Source organism: Procambarus clarkii, chromosome 88, assembly GCF_040958095.1.
Source record: "Procambarus clarkii isolate CNS0578487 chromosome 88, FALCON_Pclarkii_2.0, whole genome shotgun sequence".
In the NCBI taxonomy this organism is placed as follows: Eukaryota; Metazoa; Arthropoda; class Malacostraca; order Decapoda; family Cambaridae; genus Procambarus; species Procambarus clarkii.
In genome coordinates, this window is record NC_091237.1 from 344,280 (window position 1) to 367,898 (window position 23,619).

General features: G+C 44.2%; 1 protein-coding gene across 1 annotated transcript in view; it reads right to left on the bottom strand.

Moving 5' to 3' along the window:
* LOC138358982 (neurofilament heavy polypeptide-like) overlaps positions 1-23,619 on the bottom strand; it is a 72,955-nt gene that overhangs the window by 44,229 nt on the left and 5,107 nt on the right. Inside the window, exons 2-8 of the mRNA XM_069317471.1 lie at positions 7,748-7,922; positions 7,292-7,660; positions 7,028-7,132; positions 6,788-6,892; positions 6,356-6,484; positions 5,180-5,284; positions 4,657-4,948 (exon numbers count right to left, since the gene is read on the bottom strand). Coding sequence (XP_069173572.1) covers positions 4,657-4,948; positions 5,180-5,284; positions 6,356-6,484; positions 6,788-6,892; positions 7,028-7,132; positions 7,292-7,660; positions 7,748-7,922 — 1,280 coding nt within the window. The remainder of the gene's footprint in view (positions 1-4,656; positions 4,949-5,179; positions 5,285-6,355; positions 6,485-6,787; positions 6,893-7,027; positions 7,133-7,291; positions 7,661-7,747; positions 7,923-23,619) is intronic.

Genomic DNA, 23,619 nt, shown 5'->3' on the forward strand with positions numbered 1-23,619 from the left:
TGGGCTAAGGTCTAGTGGTAGGGAGAGTGAGTTAAGGTCTAGTGGTTGGGAGAGTGAGTTAAGGTCTAGTGGTTGGGAGAGTGAGTTAAGGTCTAGTGGTTGGGAAAGTGAGTTAAGGTCTAGTGGTTGGGAGAGTGAGTGAAGGTCTAGTAGTTGGGAGAGTGAGTTAAGGTCTAGTGGTTGGGAGAGTGAGTTAAGGTCTATAGTGGTTGGGAGAGTGAGTTAAGGTCTAGTGGTTGGGAGAGTGAGTTAAGGTCTAGTGGTTGGGAGAGTGAGTTAAGGTCTAGTGGCTGGGAGTGTGGGCTAAGGTCTAGTGGTTGGGAGAGTGAGTTAAGGTTTAGTGGTTGGGAGAGTGAGTTAAGGTCTAGTGGTTGGGAGAGTGAGTTAAGGTCTAGTGGTTGGGAGAGTGAGTTAAGGTCTAGTGGTTGGGAGAGTGAGTTAAGGTCTAGTGGCTGGGAGAGTGGGCTAAGGTCTAGTGGTTGGGAGAGTGAGTTAAGGTCTAGTGGTTGGGAGAGTGAGTTAAGGTCTAGTGGCTGGGAGAGTGGGCTAAGGTCTAGTGGTTGGGAGAGTGAGTTAAGGTCTAGTGGTTGGGAGAGTGAGTTAAGGTCTAGTGGCTGGGAGAGTGGGCAAAGGTCTAGTTGTTGGGAGAGTGAGTTAAGGTCTAGTGGTTGGGAGAGTGAGTTAAGGTCTAGTGGTTGGGAGAGTGAGTTAAGGTCTAGTGGTTGGGAGAGTGAGTTAAGGTCTAGTGGTTGGGAGAGTGAGTTAAGGTCTAGTGGCTGGGAGAGTGGGCTAAGGTCTAGTGGTAGGGAGAGTGAGTTAAGGTCTAGTGGTTGGGAGAGTGAGTTAAGGTCTAGTGGTTGGGAGAGTGAGTTAAGGTCTAGTGGTTGGGAGAGTGAGTTAAGGTCTAGTGGTTGGGAGAGTGAGTTAAGGTCTAGTGGTTGGGAGAGCGAGTTAAGGTCTAGTGGTTGGGAAAGTGAGTTAAGGTCTAGTTATTGGGAGAGTGAGTTAAGGTCTAGTGGTTGGGAGAGTGAGTTAAGGTCTAGTGGTTGGGAGAGTGAGTTAAGGTCTAGTGGTTGGGAGAGTGAGTTAAGGTCTAGTGGTTGGGAGAGTGAGTTAAGGTCTAGTGGTTGGGAGAGTGAGTTAAGGTCTAGTGGCTGGGAGAGTGAGTTAAGGTCTAGTGGCTGGGAGAGTGAGTTAAGGTCTAGTAGTTGGGAGAGTGAGTTAAGGTCTAGTGGTTGGGAGAGTGAGTTAAGGTCTAGTGGTTGGGAGAGTGAGTTAAGGTCTAGTGGTTGGGAGAGTGAGTTAAGGTCTATTGGTTGGGAGAGTGAGTTAAGGTCTAGTGGTTGGGAGAGTGACTTAAGGTCTAGTGGTTGGGAGAGTGAGTTAAGGTCTAGTGGCTGGGAGAGTGAGTTAAGGTCTAGTGGCTGGGAGAGTGAGTTAAGGTCTAGTGGTTGGGAGAGTGAGTTAAGGTCTATTGGTTGGGAGAGTGAGTTAAGGTCTAGTGGTTGGGAGAGTGAGTTAAGGTCTAGTGGCTGGGAGAGTGAGTTAAGGTCTAGTGGTTGGGAGAGTGGGCTAAGAGTCAGGAGAAGTTGTGAAGTGGTGGGAGAAAGTGATGAGGGTTGAGACTATACAATGACGACTGATAGGGAATGTTAAGGGTTGAGACCTAGAGGTAAAAGTTAAGAGAGAGTAAAAGTTAATTGTTTAGAGAAAGCAAAAGTTAAAGAAGGTAATGTTAAAAATTAAGAGAAAGCGAATGCTAAAAGTTAAGAGAAAGTAAATGTTAAAAGTTAAGAGAAAGTAAATGTTAAAAGTTAAGAGAAAGTAAACTTTAAAATATAAGAGAAAGTAAATGTTAAAAGTTAAGAAAAAGTAAATGTTAAAAGTTAAGAGAAAGTAAATGTTAAAAGTTAAGAGAAAGTAAATGTTAAAAGTTAAGAGAAAGTAAACTTTAAAAGATAAGAGAAAGTAAATGTTAAAAGTTAAGAGAAAGTAAATGTTAAAAGTTACGAGGAAGTAAATGTTGAAAGCTGTGAAAGAGTTAATGACTGAAGGATGGCGATAACATATTTGTAATATTATTACGGGATAAAAAGCTTGATCTTTATGAGTGATCGTTAAACGTTTTTGGGAAAAATGGCAAAATAAAATAAAGTTTAGATTAGAGACAAAAAGTTAATGCGTTATCAAGACGCTACTGAATCAAGAGAGAATGTTCAGGGTTAAGGATGAAAATTAGGAGTTGAGGAAGCAAACTGAAAGTATAAAAATGTGGAGATAGGGAATAAATTGTTGATATGCAGAACGTTTTGGCGGATTGTTGAGGTCTGAGGAGAAACGTTAGGGGCTAAGAGGGGATATTATTGGCTTAGGAAGAAAGTTAAGGGGGCTTATAGGATGTTGTTGACTGGGTAATAAATTTAACATCATACATGGGAATTTTTCTTTTACTGGAGAAGAATGTTAAGAGCGTTGAGGAGAAGTCATTGGTTGAAATACATTTATAATGAAGAAATTCAAGATAGAAGGGAGTGTTAAAAGATAAGATACTGAAGTTGCACATGAGTTTAGAATTATAAATGAAAGTTATAGAAAGTTAATGATGGTGAACAAAATAATAGAAGTTAAAGAAAACTTAAAGAAATAACTTAAAAGTTAAAGAAAACATCAGTTCCCAGGGCCGGGACAGTTCCCAGGGCTGGGACCGCTGTGGCCGCTCAGTCATCGTCATTTGCCAACTACATGCAAAAATAATTCCGCGTATTGGACTGGGTCTACCAACTCCAAAAGCGGCGGCCGCCACTCTCCACCAAATACCAATATATGAAAAAAATGACGCGTGTCTCAGTCAACTTCGCGCGCGTGAGAGAGAGAAAATTGGGAAATTGTCAAAAACCTGCAACACCTCAGTGGAGTGAAGCACACTGCTGGTGCTGTAAACACCATCAGATTGAGGTAACTGGGTGAGCAGCAGCACTGCGCTGCAGGGTGAAAGAAAGCACTGAGGCGGACCGCTGGCATGCAGGGAAGTGAAGCTGGCGGTCTGACCGTACACAAAGGTGTTTATTGGTCAGATGTATATGTATACAGGTGGAGGAAGGCGGCCGCCATTGTGAGCCAACAATACCTGAGGAGACGGGGTGAACACCGAGCCGGAGCTGGCCACTGACAGGAGTTGTGGTCACAACCACGGGGAGAGGGACAGGTTCACAGAGACGCTGTGGATAGGCACGAGGTGATGATCACGGGAGACGGAGGCTTCATGCTTCTCCAAGTTGTGGTATCTGGCATGGTCTGTCTGTCTGTCTTCTCTCCTGTCACTGACGCCCGTCAGAGTCTGTCTGCCTCCTCTGTTGTCACTGGCACCCCGCTAAATACTGACTACCGTCATTCACGTCTCATTAGAATTTTTTTATATACTGGTAAATTTTTGGACTGTCATTCAGCTTGTTAATGTGAGCCAGTCCATTAACATTTAAGTACACCGTTATGAGCATCATTTGCATCAAGTGCTGACGAATTACCAATTCTTCATTTTTTTATACATTTCTTTGTTACCAGATAAATGTTTTTTTATTTGGATTACATTATTCAAGAATATTAACCTTGCAGAATCTTCCTCGTATTCTTGATGTTTTGACTTTGTGTGGAGGTCGTATTAGAAGACCCAACAACTCACTCTTTGTTTATGTCATATTCTTTCTAGTTCATCCTCCTATGTTGGCTGTTTGCCGTCGTATTTATTTCCTGCAGTTAGCGCTCTTATTCCTCCAGCAGTCACCGCTATTATTCTAGTAGGAGTCATCATTACCATACTTCCCTGATCCACCATTACCACACTTCCCTGATCCATCATTACCATACTTCCCTGATCCATCATTACCATACTTCCCTGATCCATCATTACCACACTTCCCTGATCCATCATTACCATACTTCCCTGATCCATCATTACCACACTTCCCTGATCCATCATTACCATACTTCCCTGATCCATCATTACCATACTTCCCTGATCCATCATTACCACACTTCCCTGATCCATCATTACCATACTTCCCTGATCCATCATTACCATACTTCCCTGATCCATCATTACCACACTTCCCTGATCCATCATTACCATACTTCCCTGATCCATCATTACCATACTTCCCTGATCCATCATTACCACACTTCCCTGATCCATCATTACCATACTTCCCTGATCCATCATTACCACACTTCCCTGATCCACCATTACCATACTTCCCTGATCCATCATTACCACACTTCCCTGATCCATCATTACCATACTCCCCTGATCCATCATTACCATACTTCCCTGATCCATCATTACCACACTTCCCTGATCCACCATTACCATACTTCCCTGATCCATCATTACCATACTTCCCTGATCCATCATTACCATACTTCCCTGATCCATCATTACCACACTTCCCTGATCCATCATTACCATACTTCCCTGATCCATCATTACCACACTTCCCTGATCCACCATTACCATACTTCCCTGATCCATCATTACCATACTTCCCTGATCCATCATTACCACACTTCCCTGATCCATCATTACCATACTCCCCTGATCCATCATTACCATACTTCCCTGATCCATCATTACCACACTTCCCTGATCCACCATTACCATACTTCCCTGATCCATCATTACCATACTTCCCTGATCCATCATTACCACACTTCCCTGATCCACCATTACCATACTTCCGTGATCCAGCAATACCACACTTCCCTGATCCATCATTACCACACTTCATTGATCCATCATTACCACACTTCATTGATCCATCATTTCCACACTTCATTGATCCACCATTACCACACTTCATTGATCCATCATTTCCACACTTCATTGATCCACCATTACCACACTTCCCTGATCCATCATTACCACACTTCCCTGATCCATCATTACCACACTTCCCTGATCCATCATTACCTCACTTCCCTGATCCATCATTACCACACTTCATTGATCCATCATTACCACACTTCATTGATTCATCATTTCCACACTGCATTGATCCACCATTACCACACTTCCCTGATCCATCATTACCTCACTTCCCTGATCCATCATTACCATACTTCACTGATCCATCATTACCATACTCCCCTGATCCATCATTACCACACTTCCCTGATCCATCATTACCTGATTTCACTGATCCATCATTACCGTACTCCCCCGATCCATCATTACCATACTTCCATGATCCATCATTACCACACTTCACTGATCCATCATTACCATACTCCCCTGATCCATCATTACCACACTTCCCTGATCCATCATTACCTGATTTCACTGATCCATCATTACCGTACTCCCCTGATCCATCATTACCACACTTCCCTGATCCATCATTACCTCACTTCCCTGATCCATCATTACCATACTCCCCTGATCCATCATTACCTGATTTCACTGATCCATCATTACCGTACTCCCCTGATCCATCATTGCCACACTTCCCTGATCCATCATTACCTGATTTCACTGATCCATCATTACCGTACTCCCCTGATCCATCATTACCACACTTCACTGATCCATCATTACCATACTCCCCTGATCCATCATTACCACACTTCCCTGATCCATCATTACCTGATTTCACTGATCCATCATTACCGTACTCCCCTGATCCATCATTACCACACTTCCCTGATCCATCATTACCTCACTTCCCTGATCCATCATTACCATACTCCCCTGATCCATCATTACCACACTTCTCTGATCCATCATTACCTCACTTCCCTGATCCATCATTACCATACTTCCCTGATCCACCATTACCATACTCCCCTGATCCATCATTACCATACTTCCCTGATCCATCATTACCACACTTCCCTGATCCATCATTACCACACTTCCCTGATCCATCATTACCACACTTCCCTGATCCATCATTACCATACTTCCCTGATCCATCATTACCTCACTTCACTGATCCATCATTACCACAATTCCCTGATCCATCATTACCACACTTCCCTGATCCATCATTACCATACTTCACTGATCCATCATTACCACACTTCTCTGATCCATCATTACCTCACTTCCCTGATCCATCATTACCACACTTCCCTGATCCATCATTACCTCACTTCACTGATCCATCATTACCACACTTCCCTGATCCATCATTACCACACTTCCTTGATCCACCATTACCACACTTCCCTGATCCATCATTACCACAATTCCCTGATCCATCATTACCACACTTCCCTGATCCATCATTACCACACTTCCCTGATCCATCATTACCATACTCCCCTGATCCATCATTACCACACTTCCCTGATCCATCATTACCACACTTCCCTGATCCATCATTACCATACTTCCCTGATCCATCATTACCACACTTCCTTGATCCACCATTACCATACTCCCCTGATCCATCATTACCACACTTCCCTGATCCATCATTAGCACACTTCCCTGATCCATCATTACCATACTTCACTGATCCATCATTACCACACTTCTCTGATCCATCATTACCACACTTCCCTGATCCATCATTACCATACTTCACTGATCCATCATTACCACACTTCACTGATCCATCATTTCCTCACTTCCCTGATCCATCATTACCACACTTCCTTGATCCACCATTACCACACTTCCCTGATCCATCATTACCACAATTCCCTGATCCATCATTACCACACTTCGCTGATCCATCATTACCACACTTCCCTGATCCATCATTAGCACAATTCCCTGATCCATCATTACCACAATTCCCTGATCCATCATTACCACACTTCCTTGATCCACCATTACCGTACTTCCCTGATCCATCATTACCATACTTCCCTGATCCATCATTACCACACTTCCCTGATCCATCATTACCACACTTCCCTGATCCATCATTACCACACTTCCCTGATCCATCATTACCATACTCCCCTGATCCATCATTACCACACTTCCCTGATCCATCATAACCATACTTCCCTGATCCATCGTTACCATACTTCCCTGATCCATCATTACCACACTTCCTTGATCCACAATTACCATACATCCCTGATCCATCATTACCATACTCCCCTGATCCATCATTACCACACTTTCCTGATCCATCATTACCACACTTCCTTGATCCACCATTACCACACTTCCCTGATCCATCATTACCACACTTCCCTGATCCATCATTACCACACTTCCCTGATCCATCATTACCATACTCCCCTGATCCATCATTACCACACTTCCCTGATCCATCATTACCATACTTCCCTGATCCATCGTTACCATACTTCCCTGATCCATCATTACCACACTTCCTTGATCCACAATTACCATACATCCCTGATCCATCATTACCATACTCCCCTGATCCATCATTACCACACTTCCCTGATCCATCATTACCACACTTCCCTGATCCATCATTACCACACTTCCTTGATCCACAATTATCATACTTCCCTGATCCATCATTACCACACTTCCCTGATCCATCATTACCATACTTCCCTGATCCATCATTACCATACTTCCCTGATCCATCATTACCACACTTCCTTGATCCACAATTATCATACTTCCCTGATCCATCATTACCACACTTCCCTGATCCATCATTACCACACTTCCCTGATCCATCATTACCACACTTCCCTGATCCATCATTACCATACTCCCCTGATCCATCATTACCACACTTCCCTGATCCATCATTACCATACTTCCCTGATCCATCATTACCATACTTCCCTGATCCATCATTACCACACTTCCTTGATCCACAATTATCATACTTCCCTGATCCATCGTTACCATACTTCCCTGATCCATCGTTACCATACATCCCTGATCCATCATTCCTACACGTCAATTCATCACATTCCAGCCTCATCTGTTGGATGGTTGTTCATGACCACAACCATTATATTCCCTCGTGTTCTTACTCCTCCAGGGTTAGATCTTCCAGGCTTTCTCAAATTATTATATCTTTCTTTCACTTTCTCTTTTTGTGTTAACTGCTACTCTTTTATTTTCGTAATTAGGTGCGAAGCTTCATGGATATACTGCATCTGGGATAGCTAGTCAACAGTTATCACATCTGTTAAAACATCATAGTCTCTCTCACTTTCCCTTCACCCCTTGATATAGAGATTTGCTCTTCTTTAGTGAATGTAATTGAGAAGCGTGTGTTGGTTGACCATTTGGTTCTGGTTTCTCTACTGATTCTCATTGGTTGTTTGTTATGTCTGGCCGAATGTTCAGAGGGGGTGGGGGAGCATGTTGTAGATATGGGCGGGGTTCAGTTGAGAGAGTGGGTGGAGCATGATGTAGATATGGGCGGGGTTCAGTAGAGAGAGTGGGTGGAGCATGTTGTAGATATGGGCGGGGTTCAGTTGAGAGAGTGGGTGGAGCATGCTGTAGATATGGGCGGGGTTCAGTTGAGAGAGTGGGTGGAGCATGCTGTAGATATGGGCGGGGTTCAGTTGAGAGAGTGGGTGGAGCATGATGTAGATATGGGCGGGGTTCAGTTGAGAGAGTGGGTGGAGCATGCTGTAGATATGGGCGGGGTTCAGTTGAGAGAGTGGGTGGAGCATGCTGTAGATATGGGCGTGGTTCAGTAGAGATGGTGGGTGGAGCATGCTGTAGATATGGGCGTGGTTCAGTAGAGATGGTGGGTGGAGCATGCTGTAGATATGGGCGGGGTTCAGTAGAGATGGTGGGTGGAGCATGCTGTAGATATGGGCGGGGTTCAGTGGAGATGTGATCAGTTAGGTACTTAACATAAGGCCAACCACCACAGATGGGTCGGTCACTGCCTGGCATATAGTTTTAAGAATAATGATGAATTGAGTCGCTCATAAGGATGTTTTTATCATTAGGTAAGGGTTAAGCTTTTTGAACAAGTTTCTCAGAAAGAGTCACTGGCCTTTCACACACACAAACAAAACTGTGTCTAAAATAACGCCATGTGGGAGGGAGGTTGAAAGACTCACTCTTTAGTAACTCTAAACTTATACGTTAAAATATGACAGAAATATTACCTGTGGCGCCAAGTCCTCGCATATCAATATCGAGAAACGTCATTAAAATATATACTTTTTGACATTCATTAAATAAAAATCACTAAATGGCTATTGTTACAATACTTATACCTCAACAATTAGTTCAAAAAAATATCATTAAACAACACCACACACACACATAGCATATCTACTGACAACATATTATAAATACATTCATGAATATATATATATATATATATATATATGTCGTACCTAGTAGCCAGAACGCAATTCTCAGCCTACTATGCAAGGCCCGATTTGCCTAATAAGCCAAGTTTTCATGAATTAATATATTTTCTCTAATTTTTCTCTTATGAAATGATAAAGCTACCCATTTCATTATGTATGAGGTCATTTTTTTTTTTATTAGAGTTAAAATTAACGTAGATATATGACCGAACCTAACCAACCCTACCTAACCTAACCTAACCCATCTTTATAGGTTAGGTTGGGTTAGGTAGCAGAAAAAGTTAGGTTAGGTTAGGTTAGGTAGGTTAGGTAGTCGAAAAAACATTAATTCATGAAAACTTGGCTTATTAGGCAAATCGGGCCTTGCATAGTAGGCCAAGAAGTGAGTTCTGGCTATTAGGTACGACATATATATATATATATATACATATATATATATATATATATATATATATATATATATATATATATATATATATATATATATACATATATTTATATATATATATATGTCGTACCTAGTAGCCAGAATGCACTTCTCAGCCTACTATGCAAGGCCCGATTTGCCTAATAAGCCAAGTTTTCATGAATTAATTTTTTTCGGCAACCTAACCTACCTAACCTGACCTAACCTAACTTTTTCGGCTACCTAACCTAACCTAACCTATAAAGATAAGTTAGGTTAGGTTAGGTAGGGTTGGTTAGGTTCGGTCATATATCTACGTTAATTTTAACTCCAATTAAAAAAAATTGACCTAATACATAATGAAATGGGTTGCTTTATCATTTCATAAGAAAAAATTAGAGAAAATAAATTAATTCAGGAAAACTTGGCTTATTAGGCAAATCAGGCCTTGCATAGTAGGCTGAGAAGTGCGTTCTGGCTACTAGGTACGACACATATATATATATATATATATATATATATATATATATATATATATATATATATATATATATATATATATATATATATACATATATCACTGAAAACTCACACCCCAGAAGTGACTCGAACTCATACTGCCAGAAGCAATGCAAATGATGTACAGGATCCCTTAACCACTCGACCAACATGACCGAACAAAAGAGGATGGTAACCGAGGCAATTTCCATCCCCCCCCCCATCCCCCCAGGCACTCGGTTGGTAATCTTGGGCATGGTATTTTATCAAATATTTTCATTCTTTGGGGCACACGTGAGGAACACAAATGCGAACAATCCTGAACGGTCTCCAGGTATATATGCCACTGAAAACTCACACCCCAGAAGTGACTCGAACCCATACTGCCAGAAGCAATGAGTGTTCCGGCAGTATGGGTTTTTGTGTTATTATTCCCATTTGCATAGGCAGGAGCTGCCTCTTATGGGCTAATAGGCCTTCTGCAGTTTCCTTTATTCATACGTTCTTATGATCTTATGTGCTTCATCCCGCATTTTCCCCTATGTATCCCTCTTGTTTTTACCTTTATTGTACTTGTCTTATCACCTGACCCCGTACGGGTATAAATCAACGAGTTTTGTAATTTCTTTTCACTTGAGAATGACCCATTGAAGTTCGAAACGTTGTGCAAATTGTATAAATAAGTGTAATACATTCTATAGTAATTCACATTTTTCTTCACCTTGAAATAACGAAAATGAGTTTTGGAGAACTCCTCTTTCAGTTAAGGCCTGATGCTAGAAAAATAGTTAAAGGGACAGAAGCCCTAAATCAGAAGATAGTATATATATATATATATATATATATATATATATATATATATATATATATATATATATATATACATATATTAGTATATTTTGGTAGCAGTCTTTCCTGTAGACATATATTAATTAATATGACCGAAAAAGTAAGATTAATAGTTCTAACACGAATTTTCTATATTTATATTGTTATGATCTCAGCCTGCAGGAGAAACGAGTCTTCCCCCTTGAGAGTTATTCAGCAAGCCTGACCTAACCAGAAGGTCTAGGATATATAGAGGTGATAACACAGATGTAAAATAGCTGGTTGGATATGATGAACAATTTAAGATTATGGGCAGTGAAGAAGAAAACAGATAAATGACTGGCTAGGAGATGTGGACATTTTGCTGGAGGCGTGAGGTCTCGCTTCTGGAGGGCTTTGACCTCACTTGAGGCCAGACATCACAGGGGGAAAGCCGCGCTCCGTTGAGCTCCTGTCAGAAAGGAACCCCTAGTGATATATCTCGAAGAGAAGAGAAGTGTGCAGACATACCAGCTGTGGAATTGAGCTGGGGACGTGTGGTCTCAAGTCCTGGGCGACGAGGAGTGTTTATTAAACTGCCCAGAGGCATTATCGTGGGCCATGTCAGCGCCCTGAGCAAGCTCCGTCAGAGGGAGGAGCGCGCTCGACTAGACAATCTGTGGTAAGCACGATTTAAGCCAGTTCATAGTGATTGCTTGTAGTTGGTCGTGTGCCCAGCGACAGTAGCAATGTTTATTTATAAGTTTGACATGTTTTGATAAGGCAGAAAGCCTAAAATAAGAGAGTGGAGAGGGAGAAACACAGAGGGACGTCCGTCCCCTCTGAGCGCTGGCAGGTGACTGAGAGCTCCCGACGGCGGAGGCCCCTCCCGGAGTGAGTGAGGCCCACCAGGCAAGGTGGAGCATGGACCCGCCCAACGGGGGAGTCCACTCTCACAGTATGTAGAGGACAGATAGAGGTTTGAGGCAAACATATTGTGTGATTATTTTTGTTTATGTGTTAAAGGGGAAACATTTTTATTGGAGTGTCGATGGGTTGCAGGTTTGTCTTTGGGGAAGAAGTTGCTGAGAACTTCGAAGCCAGCACAGATGAACTGATGAGACTCCAAGGTAGTGGAGCAGAGGACCTCAAGCTGTGAGGAGAAGCAGTGAAGAGGAGTGTCACGTGCTTCTGTAGAGGTGGTGAAGCACCATAATTGCTCGAGGAAACTTCATGGTGTAGCAGCCAAGAGAGCTGTGGAGGACCCTAGCAGAAGGGTGAAGCACCCTAGTTGCTCAAGGATACTTCATGGTAGCAGCCTGGAGGAGCTGCAGAGGATCCTGGTAGTGAAGCCCGGAAGAACCTAAAGATCAGGGTAGTGAACTTCCAGAGGTGGAAGGGAAGTTCTGGTGGATTACTTGTAGGGAAGTGATAGTGTTTGTTTGTCATTAGCGTGCAAGACGCAATGAGAGGTGAGTGATTGTTTGCATTCTTATGTCAAGGAGTGTTTTATACTGAAGTTTAGAGTTCCAGTCGTAGGCTGGATTACCTACAGATGTATGTGTTCTAGGAATGATAGAGTGATCGATTGATCATTGTTGTGTATCAAGGAACATTTATACTGATATATGTTATTGCATTCAATGCTGATTTTCCTTGTACATGTTTATAGATATATTCTCTTGTTGATCGTGCAACATTGTAGTATAAGACAATCTACTATTGTCTTATACTATATATAATCAATATGTATATTGATCTACTTGAAGAGGTAGACAGTATCAGGTGGGGAATCAGAAGATAGGATACCACTTGATAAACTGATAATAGAGTTCTGATGGTGTTGGAGTGCACCCTGATGGTAATAGTATAGAGTATAGGATTCATTATTATTATATGTGTATATGTATTGTGTATGTGCTCTGTCCAGTAAATGTATTCCAATTTGCTGGCATTTGACCTTGTCCTAGTGAGGCTTCCCATGAAATAGTACAGAAGGAGAGAGAGAGAAAGAACCAAAAACCACTGCTGTGGACAGGGTTGAAGGTAATACTAATAAGTCAAAAGGGGATTGAGGAGATCATATCACATAAGGAGAGAGAGGGGAGCCACAGCGGCTTGAGTGGGTGTGTGCACGTGACAACGAGGCTGAGTGTTGGAGCCGCATCCCCTAAACGTGTGACGTTGAACCCCTCTCCAAGAGCCAGAAGCGCCCAAGGGTGATCTCCTAGAGAGGTATAAGCACTCATAAGCGAGTTGTGGGTTGGGTTGTCCGTAGAGAAGGATCAACGACGACAACAACACCAACCTACACTATAATAAATTGGGGGCCTGTGTCCGGGAGAGTGAACTGACACACCCACACCCTGTCCAAGAGTGGATTTGTATACCCCTTGCTGGAATAGATACACTGTGTGACTGCAGGTGTATATTTTCTCTCTTGGGAAGACTCACAGGACAAGATGGATAAGGTGCAAGCGTTTGTGGAGTCAGGCAAGCCTGAGGACTTGGAAGGTTGCACGAGGGATCAATTGAAACAAATAGCAGAAAAATGTGGCATTAGGTTGAAAGCATCTAAAGTAGCTGGGATGAAGGATGAGACCCTGAGGCAGTTAAGAGCCAAAAATGAAGTGGTAGAACAAGGAGCCCAGAAAGGAGCTGAAAGTGGAAAGGAGGATGATGGGCTGGATGAAGTGAGATCCCAGGGATCAAGTAGGAGCAGCAAGAGTAGCTGCAGTAGCAGGAGTAGCCGAAATAGGAGCTTGGAGAGATTCCAGTTAGAGCTCCAGATGCAGCAACAACGAGAGGACAAGGAGAGACAGTTCCAGCTGGAAAAGCTGAAATTAGAACTCCAGATAAAAAATGAAGCCGAGAAAGAAAAAGAGAAAACTAGACTGGAAATAGAAAAGGAGAAAGCAAGACTAGAGGTGGAAAAAGAAAAAGCCCAGGTCGAAAAAGAAAAAGAGAGAACCAAACAAATGAAGCGAACAGAACCTTGGCTGAGCAAAGGATTGAACATGGGTTGCCAGAGGGCACCGCCCCGGTATCACACTCACCAGATGTTAGGATTAGGGAGAAGGACATTCCCTTGTTTGTTCCCGAAGAGGCAGAGAGCTTCTTCGAGCATTTTGAAAAAGTAGCCAGCATCAAGGAGTGGCCACAGGAGGAATGGGCCCAGTTGGTCCAGTTAAGATTGACCGGTGCAGCCAGGGAGGCATACACCCAATTGTCACTGGAAGAGTGCCAGGATTATGCCACGGTAAAGAGCAGCATATTGCGCTCGTTTCAGTTAACCCCAGAAGCTTATAGGAAGCGCTTCAGAGAAATGATCAAAGTTGGAGCATGTACGTTTGCTGAGACAGCAAGGGATCTGGAAAGACGATTCCAAAAGTGGATTGAGGCTGCTGGAGTTGGATCTTACGCTGACCTGAAGCAACTGATGGTCATGGAGAAGTTCTTGGAGATGATGCATCCCGAAACAAAGTTCAAGATCCAAGAAGCAGGGATAAAGGAGGTGAAAGATGCCGCAGATAGGGCGGATATGATTACCGAAGCATATAAGAGCTTGAGGGAGAACAGAGTGAAGAATGAGGTGAGACGCAGCAATAGCAGACCTAGTGGAGTCTGGGGAGGAAGAAATTATGAAAGACCCAGAAGAGTCTGGGGTGAAAAGAATTTTTATAAATGGGCAGATAAAAGTAAGTACCCTAAAACTCAGAAGAGTAGATCGCGCACTTCGTCTGAAAGTGAAGATGGAGGAGCTAAACGAGAAACTGATCATTATCCAGGAAGTCAAGAGCCCAGTAAAGCCCCACAGAGTGCAGGTAGTGTGCCTGGCCCGAGGAACTCTCATGCGAGTGGACAAAGTCAGAGCCACTCTGGTACATATTGAAGAGACTTTTCCCAGGTGAGGTGTTACAATTGTAACGGATTGGGTCACGTGATGCGAGATTGTCGGCAGGGCAAAAGAGTTGTGACCCTGGCCATGTGTGACCCCCGAAGTAGATATACTAATGTGTTCAAAGACAAACCACAGAAGGTGAACTTAGTGAACGAGAGGTATAGGCCGTTCATGAGCAAAGGTTGGATCAGTATAGGAGGCCATCCTGAGGTAGAAGTTGGTATCTTAAGAGATACCGGAGCTAATCAGAGCTTGATTACGAGAAGCCTGATTGGGAATGTTCGACGGTTAGCTGGCAGGAGTAAGATGAGAGTATATGGGTTGTTGTCTGAGAGTGACATGCCCGTTTGTACTGTCCAGCTAAGGTCGGAATATGTGTCGGCAGAGATGATGTTGGGGGTATGCCCCGACATACCTGTTCCAGGAGTCCAAGTGATCCTGGGGAATGACTTGTGCGGGAGAAAGGTGTTGCCAAGAGTCATGGTGGAGACTGTGCCAGAGGAGTGCCCAGGAGGCCATGGCACGGGTGGGACACCTGAGAGTGTGAACCTGACTGACATCCGAGGAGATGAGTCAGGAGACCACCAAGCCATTGAGTACCCTGTCTCGGTAGTGATGAAGACAGAGGTGGCCGACAAGGAAGACGCTGGAGAAGATGAGACAGTGTCGATTAAACCGGTAGAAGATATCGATGTAGATATAGCATGGCTGTTTGATGAAGGTCCAGCCCAGGAAAATGAAGTCTCGGTGAGGTCAAAAGTGAAGATGACCCAGCCGAAGAAGAATCATGTAAAGAGAGCGAACCTGAACAGAGCCCAGTCCGCTGAAATTAAGAGTCGGAAGGCGAATGCAACTGTGCTGAGTAGAAATGAGAAAGGATGTGGACAGACTGAGGACGGGAGTAGAGCGTCAAGTTGTCAACGAGCACAGAGGCATATGGGTAGTGGAGTTAAGTTGTGGGAGATGTCAAGAGTTGACATGTTTCACGGAAAACGTGGAGGAGAGATAGTGAAGAAGAGTAATAGCCGAGAAAATGAAAGGAGAAGAGTCAGTATGTGTGGAGAGAGGCTTATGAGCACTCTAGGAGAGGTAAAGCGACATGTACGGTCGAGTGCTGTTGGATGTAGTACAGTGCTCGAAGAAACTTTAAGGGAACGAAGAAGAGTTGAAGGAGAAGAAATGGAGTTGTATAGAAGTGAGAAGTGTGGGAAGAGGATGATGATACAAGCATGGAGGAGTAGACGAAAGCCGAGAACTCGATGGAAGTCAAACAGGATGAGGTCTCGGATAAATAAGAAGACGAAAGGGAGGATCGTCGGTGAAGACAAGGGAGTGAAGTATGATGACAGGAGACGGAAGTATAATGGCAGTAGATGGTAGTGTGAAGACGACAGAGGAGGTACAGAAACTAGATGTCTGACTCTGGACGTAAAGAGAAGAAGACGAGGAAACGGAGGGTGGAAACAGTAAGTAGATTGGACCGATGGAGTGCAGGCGTCCAAGGAGGACAGCCTAGCCAAAAGGTGCAAGAGGAGCCAGATCGTTTGTGAGAGGATCATGTTTCTGGCGAGTTGTGAGCCAGATGTTACAAGGAGCAACGAACTAATTGTAGACTCCTAAGGGAGTACATAAGCAGATCAACCGGTCGAAAATATTGGTTGAAGAACGAGACAGTGTGGTGGCGGATGTATTATCCCGAGCTTTGCCACTGGAATAACTCTCAAAAATAAGGGGAGGGGAGTGTTATGATCTCAGCCTGCAGGAGAAACGAGTCTTCCCCCTTGAGAGTTATTCAGCAAGCCTGACCTAACCAGAAGGTCTAGGATATATAGAGGCGATAACACAGATGTAAAATAGCTGGTTGGATATGATGAACAATTTAAGATTATGGGCAGTGAAGAAGAAAACAGATAAATGACTGGCTAGGAGATGTGGACATTTTGCTGGAGGCGTGAGGCTCGCCTCTGGAGGGCTTTGACCTCACTTGAGGCCAGACATCGCAGGGGAAAAGCCGCGCTCTGTTGAGCTCCCGTCAGAAAGGAAACCCTAGTGATATATCTCGAAGAGAAGAGAAGTGTGCAGACGTACCAGCTGTGGAGGTGTGGTCTCAAGTCCTGGGCGACGAGGAGTGTTTATTAAACCGCCCAGAGGCATTATCGTGGGCCGTGGCAGCGCCCTGAGCAAGCTCCGTCAGAGGGAGGAGCGCCCTCGACTAGACAATCTGTGGTAAGCACGATTTAAGCCAGTTCATAGTGATTGCTTGTAGTTGGTCATGTACCCAGCGACAGTAGCAATGTTTATTTATATGTTAGACATGTTTTGATAAGGCAGAAAGCCTAAAATAAGAGTGGAGAGGGAGAAACATGGAGCGACGTCCGTCCCCTCTGAGCGCTGGCAGGTGACTGAGAGCTCCCGACGGCGGAGGCCCCTCCCGGAGTGAGTGAGACCCACCGGGCAACATGGAGCATGGACCCGCCCAACGGGGGAGTCCACTCTCACAGTATGTAGAGGACAGATAGAGGTTCGAGGCAAACATATTGTGTGATTATTTTTGTTTATGTGTTAAAGGGGAAACATTTTTATTGGAGTGTCGATGGGTTGCAGGTTTGTCTTTGGGGAAGAAGTTGCTGAGAACTTCGAAGCCAGAACAGATGAATTAATGAGACTCCAAGGTAGTGGAGCAGAGGACCTCAAGCTGTGAGGAGAAGCAGTGAAGAGGAGTGTCACGTGCTTCTGTAGAGGTGGTGAAGCACCATAATTGCTCGAGGAAACTTCATGGTGTAGCAGCCAGGAGAGCTGTGGAGGACCCTAGCAGAAGGGTGAAGCACCGTAGTTGCTCAAGGAAAACTTCATGGTAGCAGCCTGGAGGAGCTGCAGAGGATCCTGGTAGTTAAGCCCAGAAGAACCAAAAGATCAGGGTAGTGAACTTCTAGAGGTGGAAGGGAAGATCTGGTGGATTACTTGTAAGGAAGTGATAGTGTTTGTTTGTCATTAGCGTGCAAGACGCAATGAGAGGTGAGTGATTGTTTGCATTCTTATGTCAAGGAGTGTTTTATACTGAAGTTTAGAGTTCCAGTCGTAGGCTGGATTACCTACAGATGTATGTGTTCTAGGAATGATAGAGTGATCGATTGATCATTGTTGTGTATCAAGGAACATTTATACTGATATATATATATATGTTATTGCATTCAATGCTGATTTTCCTTGTACATGTTTATAGATATATTCTCTTGAGTACAGAAGAAGAGAGAGAGAGAAAGAACCAAGAACCACTGCTGTGGACAGGGTTGAAGGTAATACTAATAAGTCAAAAGGGGATTGAGGAGATCATATCACATAAGGAGAGAGTGGGGAGTCACAGCGGCTCGAGTGGGTGTGTGCACGTGACAACGAGGCTGAGTGTTGGAGCCGCATCCCCTAAACGTGTGACGTTGAACCCCTCTCCAAGAGCCAGAAGCGCCCAAGGGTGATCTCCTAGAGAGGTATAAGCACTCATAAGCGAGTTGTGGGTTGGGTTGTCCGTAGAGAAGGATCAACGACGACAACAACACCAACCTACACTATAATAAATTGGGGGCCTGTGTCCGGGAGAGTGAACTGACACACCCACACCCTGTCCAAGAGTGGATTTGTATACCCCTTGCTGGAATAGATACACTGTGTGACTGCAGGTGTATATTTTCTCTCTTGGGAAGACTCACAGGACAAGATGGATAAGGTGCAAGCGTTTGTGGAGTCAGGCAAGCCTGAGGACTTGGAAGGTTGCACGAGGGATCAATTGAAACAAATAGCAGAAAAATGTGGCATTAGGTTGAAAGCATCTAAAGTAGCTGGGATGAAGGATGAGACCCTGAGGCAGTTAAGAGCCAAAAATGAAGTGGTAGAACAAGGAGCCCAGAAAGGAGCTGAAAGTGGAAAGGAGGATGATGGGCTGGATGAAGTGAGATCCCAGGGATCAAGTAGGAGCAGCAAGAGTAGCTGCAGTAGCAGGAGTAGCCGAAATAGGAGCTTGGAGAGATTCCAGTTAGAGCTCCAGATGCAGCAACAACGAGAGGACAAGGAGAGACAGTTCCAGCTGGAAAAGCTGAAATTAGAACTCCAGATAAAAAATGAAGCCGAGAAAGAAAAAGAGAAAACTAGACTGGAAATAGAAAAGGAGAAAGCAAGACTAGAGGTGGAAAAAGAAAAAGCCCAGGTCGAAAAAGAAAAAGAGAGAACCAAACAAATGAAGCGAACAGAACCTTGGCTGAGCAAAGGATTGAACATGGGTTGCCAGAGGGCACCGCCCCGGTATCACACTCACCAGATGTTAGGATTAGGGAGAAGGACATTCCCTTGTTTGTTCCCGAAGAGGCAGAGAGCTTCTTCGAGCATTTTGAAAAAGTAGCCAGCATCAAGGAGTGGCCACAGGAGGAATGGGCCCAGTTGGTCCAGTTAAGATTGACCGGTGCAGCCAGGGAGGCATACACCCAATTGTCACTGGAAGAGTGCCAGGATTATGCCACGGTAAAGAGCAGCATATTGCGCTCGTTTCAGTTAACCCCAGAAGCTTATAGGAAGCGCTTCAGAGAAATGATCAAAGTTGGAGCATGTACGTTTGCTGAGACAGCAAGGGATCTGGAAAGACGATTCCAAAAGTGGATTGAGGCTGCTGGAGTTGGATCTTACGCTGACCTGAAGCAACTGATGGTCATGGAGAAGTTCTTGGAGATGATGCATCCCGAAACAAAGTTCAAGATCCAAGAAGCAGGGATAAAGGAGGTGAAAGATGCCGCAGATAGGGCGGATATGATTACCGAAGCATATAAGAGCTTGAGGGAGAACAGAGTGAAGAATGAGGTGAGACGCAGCAATAGCAGACCTAGTGGAGTCTGGGGAGGAAGAAATTATGAAAGACCCAGAAGAGTCTGGGGTGAAAAGAATTTTTATAAATGGGCAGATAAAAGTAAGTACCCTAAAACTCAGAAGAGTAGGTCGCGCACTTCGTCTGAAAGTGAAGATGGAGGAGCTAAACGAGAAACTGATCATTATCCAGGAAGTCAAGAGCCCAGTAAAGCCCCACAGAGTGCAGGTAGTGTGCCTGGCCCGAGGAACTCTCATGCGAGTGGACAAAGTCAGAGCCACTCTGGTACATATTGAAGAGACTTTTCCCAGGTGAGGTGTTACAATTGTAACGGATTGGGTCACGTGATGCGAGATTGTCGGCAGGGCAAAAGAGTTGTGACCCTGGCCATGTGTGACCCCCGAAGTAGATATACTAATGTGTTCCAAGACAAACCACAGAAGGTGAACTTAGTGAACGAGAGGTATAGGCCGTTCATGAGCAAAGGTTGGATCAGTATAGGAGGCCATCCTGAGGTAGAAGTTGGTATCTTAAGAGATACCGGAGCTAATCAGAGCTTGATTACGAGAAGCCTGATTGGGAATGTTCGACGGTTAGCTGGCAGGAGTAAGATGAGAGTATATGGGTTGTTGTCTGAGAGTGACATGCCCGTTTGTACTGTCCAGCTAAGGTCGGAATATGTGTCGGCAGAGATGATGTTGGGGGTATGCCCCGACATACCTGTTCCAGGAGTCCAAGTGATCCTGGGGAATGACTTGTGCGGGAGAAAGGTGTTGCCAAGAGTCATGGTGGAGACTGTGCCAGAGGAGTGCCCAGGAGGCCATGGCACGGGTGGGACACCTGAGAGTGTGAACCTGACTGACATCCGAGGAGATGAGTCAGGAGACCACCAAGCCATTGAGTACCCTGTCTCGGTAGTGATGAAGACAGAGGTGGCCGACAAGGAAGACGCTGGAGAAGATGAGACAGTGTCGATTAAACCGGTAGAAGATATCGATGTAGATATAGCATGGCTGTTTGATGAAGGTCCAGCCCAGGAAAATGAAGTCTCGGTGAGGTCAAAAGTGAAGATGACCCAGCCGAAGAAGAATCATGTAAAGAGAGCGAACCTGAACAGAGCCCAGTCCGCTGAAATTAAGAGTCGGAAGGCGAATGCAACTGTGCTGAGTAGAAATGAGAAAGGATGTGGACAGACTGAGGACGGGAGTAGAGCGTCAAGTTGTCAACGAGCACAGAGGCATATGGATAGTGGAGTTAAGTTGTGGGAGATGTCAAGAGTTGACATGTTTCACGGAAAACGTGGAGGAGAGATAGTGAAGAAGAGTAATAGCCGAGAAAATGAAAGGAGAAGAGTCAGTATGTGTGGAGAGAGGCTTATGAGCACTCTAGGAGAGGTAAAGCGACATGTACGGTCGAGTGCTGTTGGATGTAGTACAGTGCTCGAAGAAACTTTAAGGGAACGAAGAAGAGTTGAAGGAGAAGAAATGGAGTTGTATAGAAGTGAGAAGTGTGGGAAGAGGATGATGATACAAGCATGGAGGAGTAGACGAAAGCCGAGAACTCGATGGAAGTCAAACAGGATGAGGTCTCGGATAAATAAGAAGACGAAAGGGAGGATCGTCGGTGAAGACAAGGGAGTGAAGTATGATGACAGGAGACGGAAGTATAATGGCAGTAGATGGTAGTGTGAAGACGACAGAGGAGGTACAGAAACTAGATGTCTGACTCTGGACGTAAAGAGAAGAAGACGAGGAAACGGAGGGTGGAAACAGTAAGTAGATTGGACCGATGGAGTGCAGGCGTCCAAGGAGGACAGCCTAGCCAAGAGGTGCAAGAGGAGCCAGATCGTTTGTGAGAGGATCATGTTTCTGGCGAGTTGTGAGCCAGATGTTACAAGGAGCAACGAACTAATTGTAGACTCCTAAGGGAGTACATAAGCAGATCAACCGGTCGAAAATATTGGTTGAAGAACGAGACAGTGTGGTGGCGGATGTATTATCCCGAGCTTTGCCACTGGAATAACTCTCAAAAATAAGGGGAGGGGAGTGTTATGATCTCAGCCTGCAGGAGAAACGAGTCTTCCCCCTTGAGAGTTATTCAGCAAGCCTGACCTAACCAGAAGGTCTAGGATATATAGAGGCGATAACACAGATGTAAAATAGCTGGTTGGATATGATGAACAATTTAAGATTATGGGCAGTGAAGAAGAAAACAGATAAATGACTGGCTAGGAGATGTGGACATTTTGCTGGAGGCGTGAGGCTCGCCTCTGGAGGGCTTTGACCTCACTTGAGGCCAGACATCGCAGGGGAAAAGCCGCGCTCTGTTGAGCTCCCGTCAGAAAGGAAACCCTAGTGATATATCTCGAAGAGAAGAGAAGTGTGCAGACGTACCAGCTGTGGAGGTGTGGTCTCAAGTCCTGGGCGACGAGGAGTGTTTATTAAACCGCCCAGAGGCATTATCGTGGGCCGTGGCAGCGCCCTGAGCAAGCTCCGTCAGAGGGAGGAGCGCCCTCGACTAGACAATCTGTGGTAAGCACGATTTAAGCCAGTTCATAGTGATTGCTTGTAGTTGGTCATGGACCCAGCGACAGTAGCAATGTTTATTTATATGTTAGACATGTTTTGATAAGGCAGAAAGCCTAAAATAAGAGTGGAGAGGGAGAAACATGGAGCGACGTCCGTCCCCTCTGAGCGCTGGCAGGTGACTGAGAGCTCCCGACGGCGGAGGCCCCTCCCGGAGTGAGGGGCCTTAACACAAGACAGAACAAGATGTGGTATTAATAGGGTATTAATTTCATCAACACAAGACAGAACAAGAGTATTAATAGGGTATTAATTTCATCAACACAAGACAGAACACGAAACAGGAAAGACTGCTTCCAAACAGGAAACTACTACAGGAAAGACTGCTACCAAAATATACTAATATATATATATATATATATATATATATATATATATATATATATATATATATATATATATATATATATATATATATATATATATATATATTTTATTAAATATGACCGAAAAAGTAAGATTAATAATTCTAACACGAATTTTCTCAATCTTTCGTACATTATGCTTCACTGTTGGAGGTAAATCAAAAATCACTTCTCCAAAATTCATTTTTATTTCTAGTCTGACGCGACACGGGCGCGTTTCGTAAAACTTATTACATTTTCAAAGACTTCACAAATACACAACTGATTAGAACTTGCGTTTCCCTGATTTTATATCTACATTTGAGTGAGGTGGGAAGGGTGATGTGGCATTACATTTGAGTAAGGTGGGAAGGATGATGTGGCATTAGAGGATATTAATAGGGTATTAAAAGTATCAACACAAGACAGAACACGAAACAATGGATATTGAATAGAAGTGTTTGTAGAAAGCCTATTGGTCCATATTTCTTGATGCTTCTATATTGGAGCGGAGTCTTGAGGTGGGTAGAATATAGTTGTGCAATAATTGGCTGTTGATTGCTGGTGTTGACTTCTTGATGTGTAGTGCCTCGCAAACGTCGAGCCGCCTGCTATCGCTGTATCTATCGATGATTTCTGTGTTGTTTACTAGGATTTCTCTGGCGATGGTTTGGTTATGGGAAGAGATTACATGTTCCTTAATGGAGCCCTGTTGTTTATGCATCGTTAAACGCCTAGAAAGAGATGTTGTTGTCTTGCCTATATACTGGGTTTTTTGGAGCTTACAGTCCCCAAGTGGGCATTTGAAGGCATAGACGGCGTTAGTCTCTTTTAAAGCGTTCTGTTTCGTGTCTGGAGAGTTTCTCATGAGTAGGCTGGCCGTTTTTCTGGTTTTATAGTAAATCGTCAGTTGTATCCTCTGATTTTTGTCTGTAGGGATAACGTTTCTA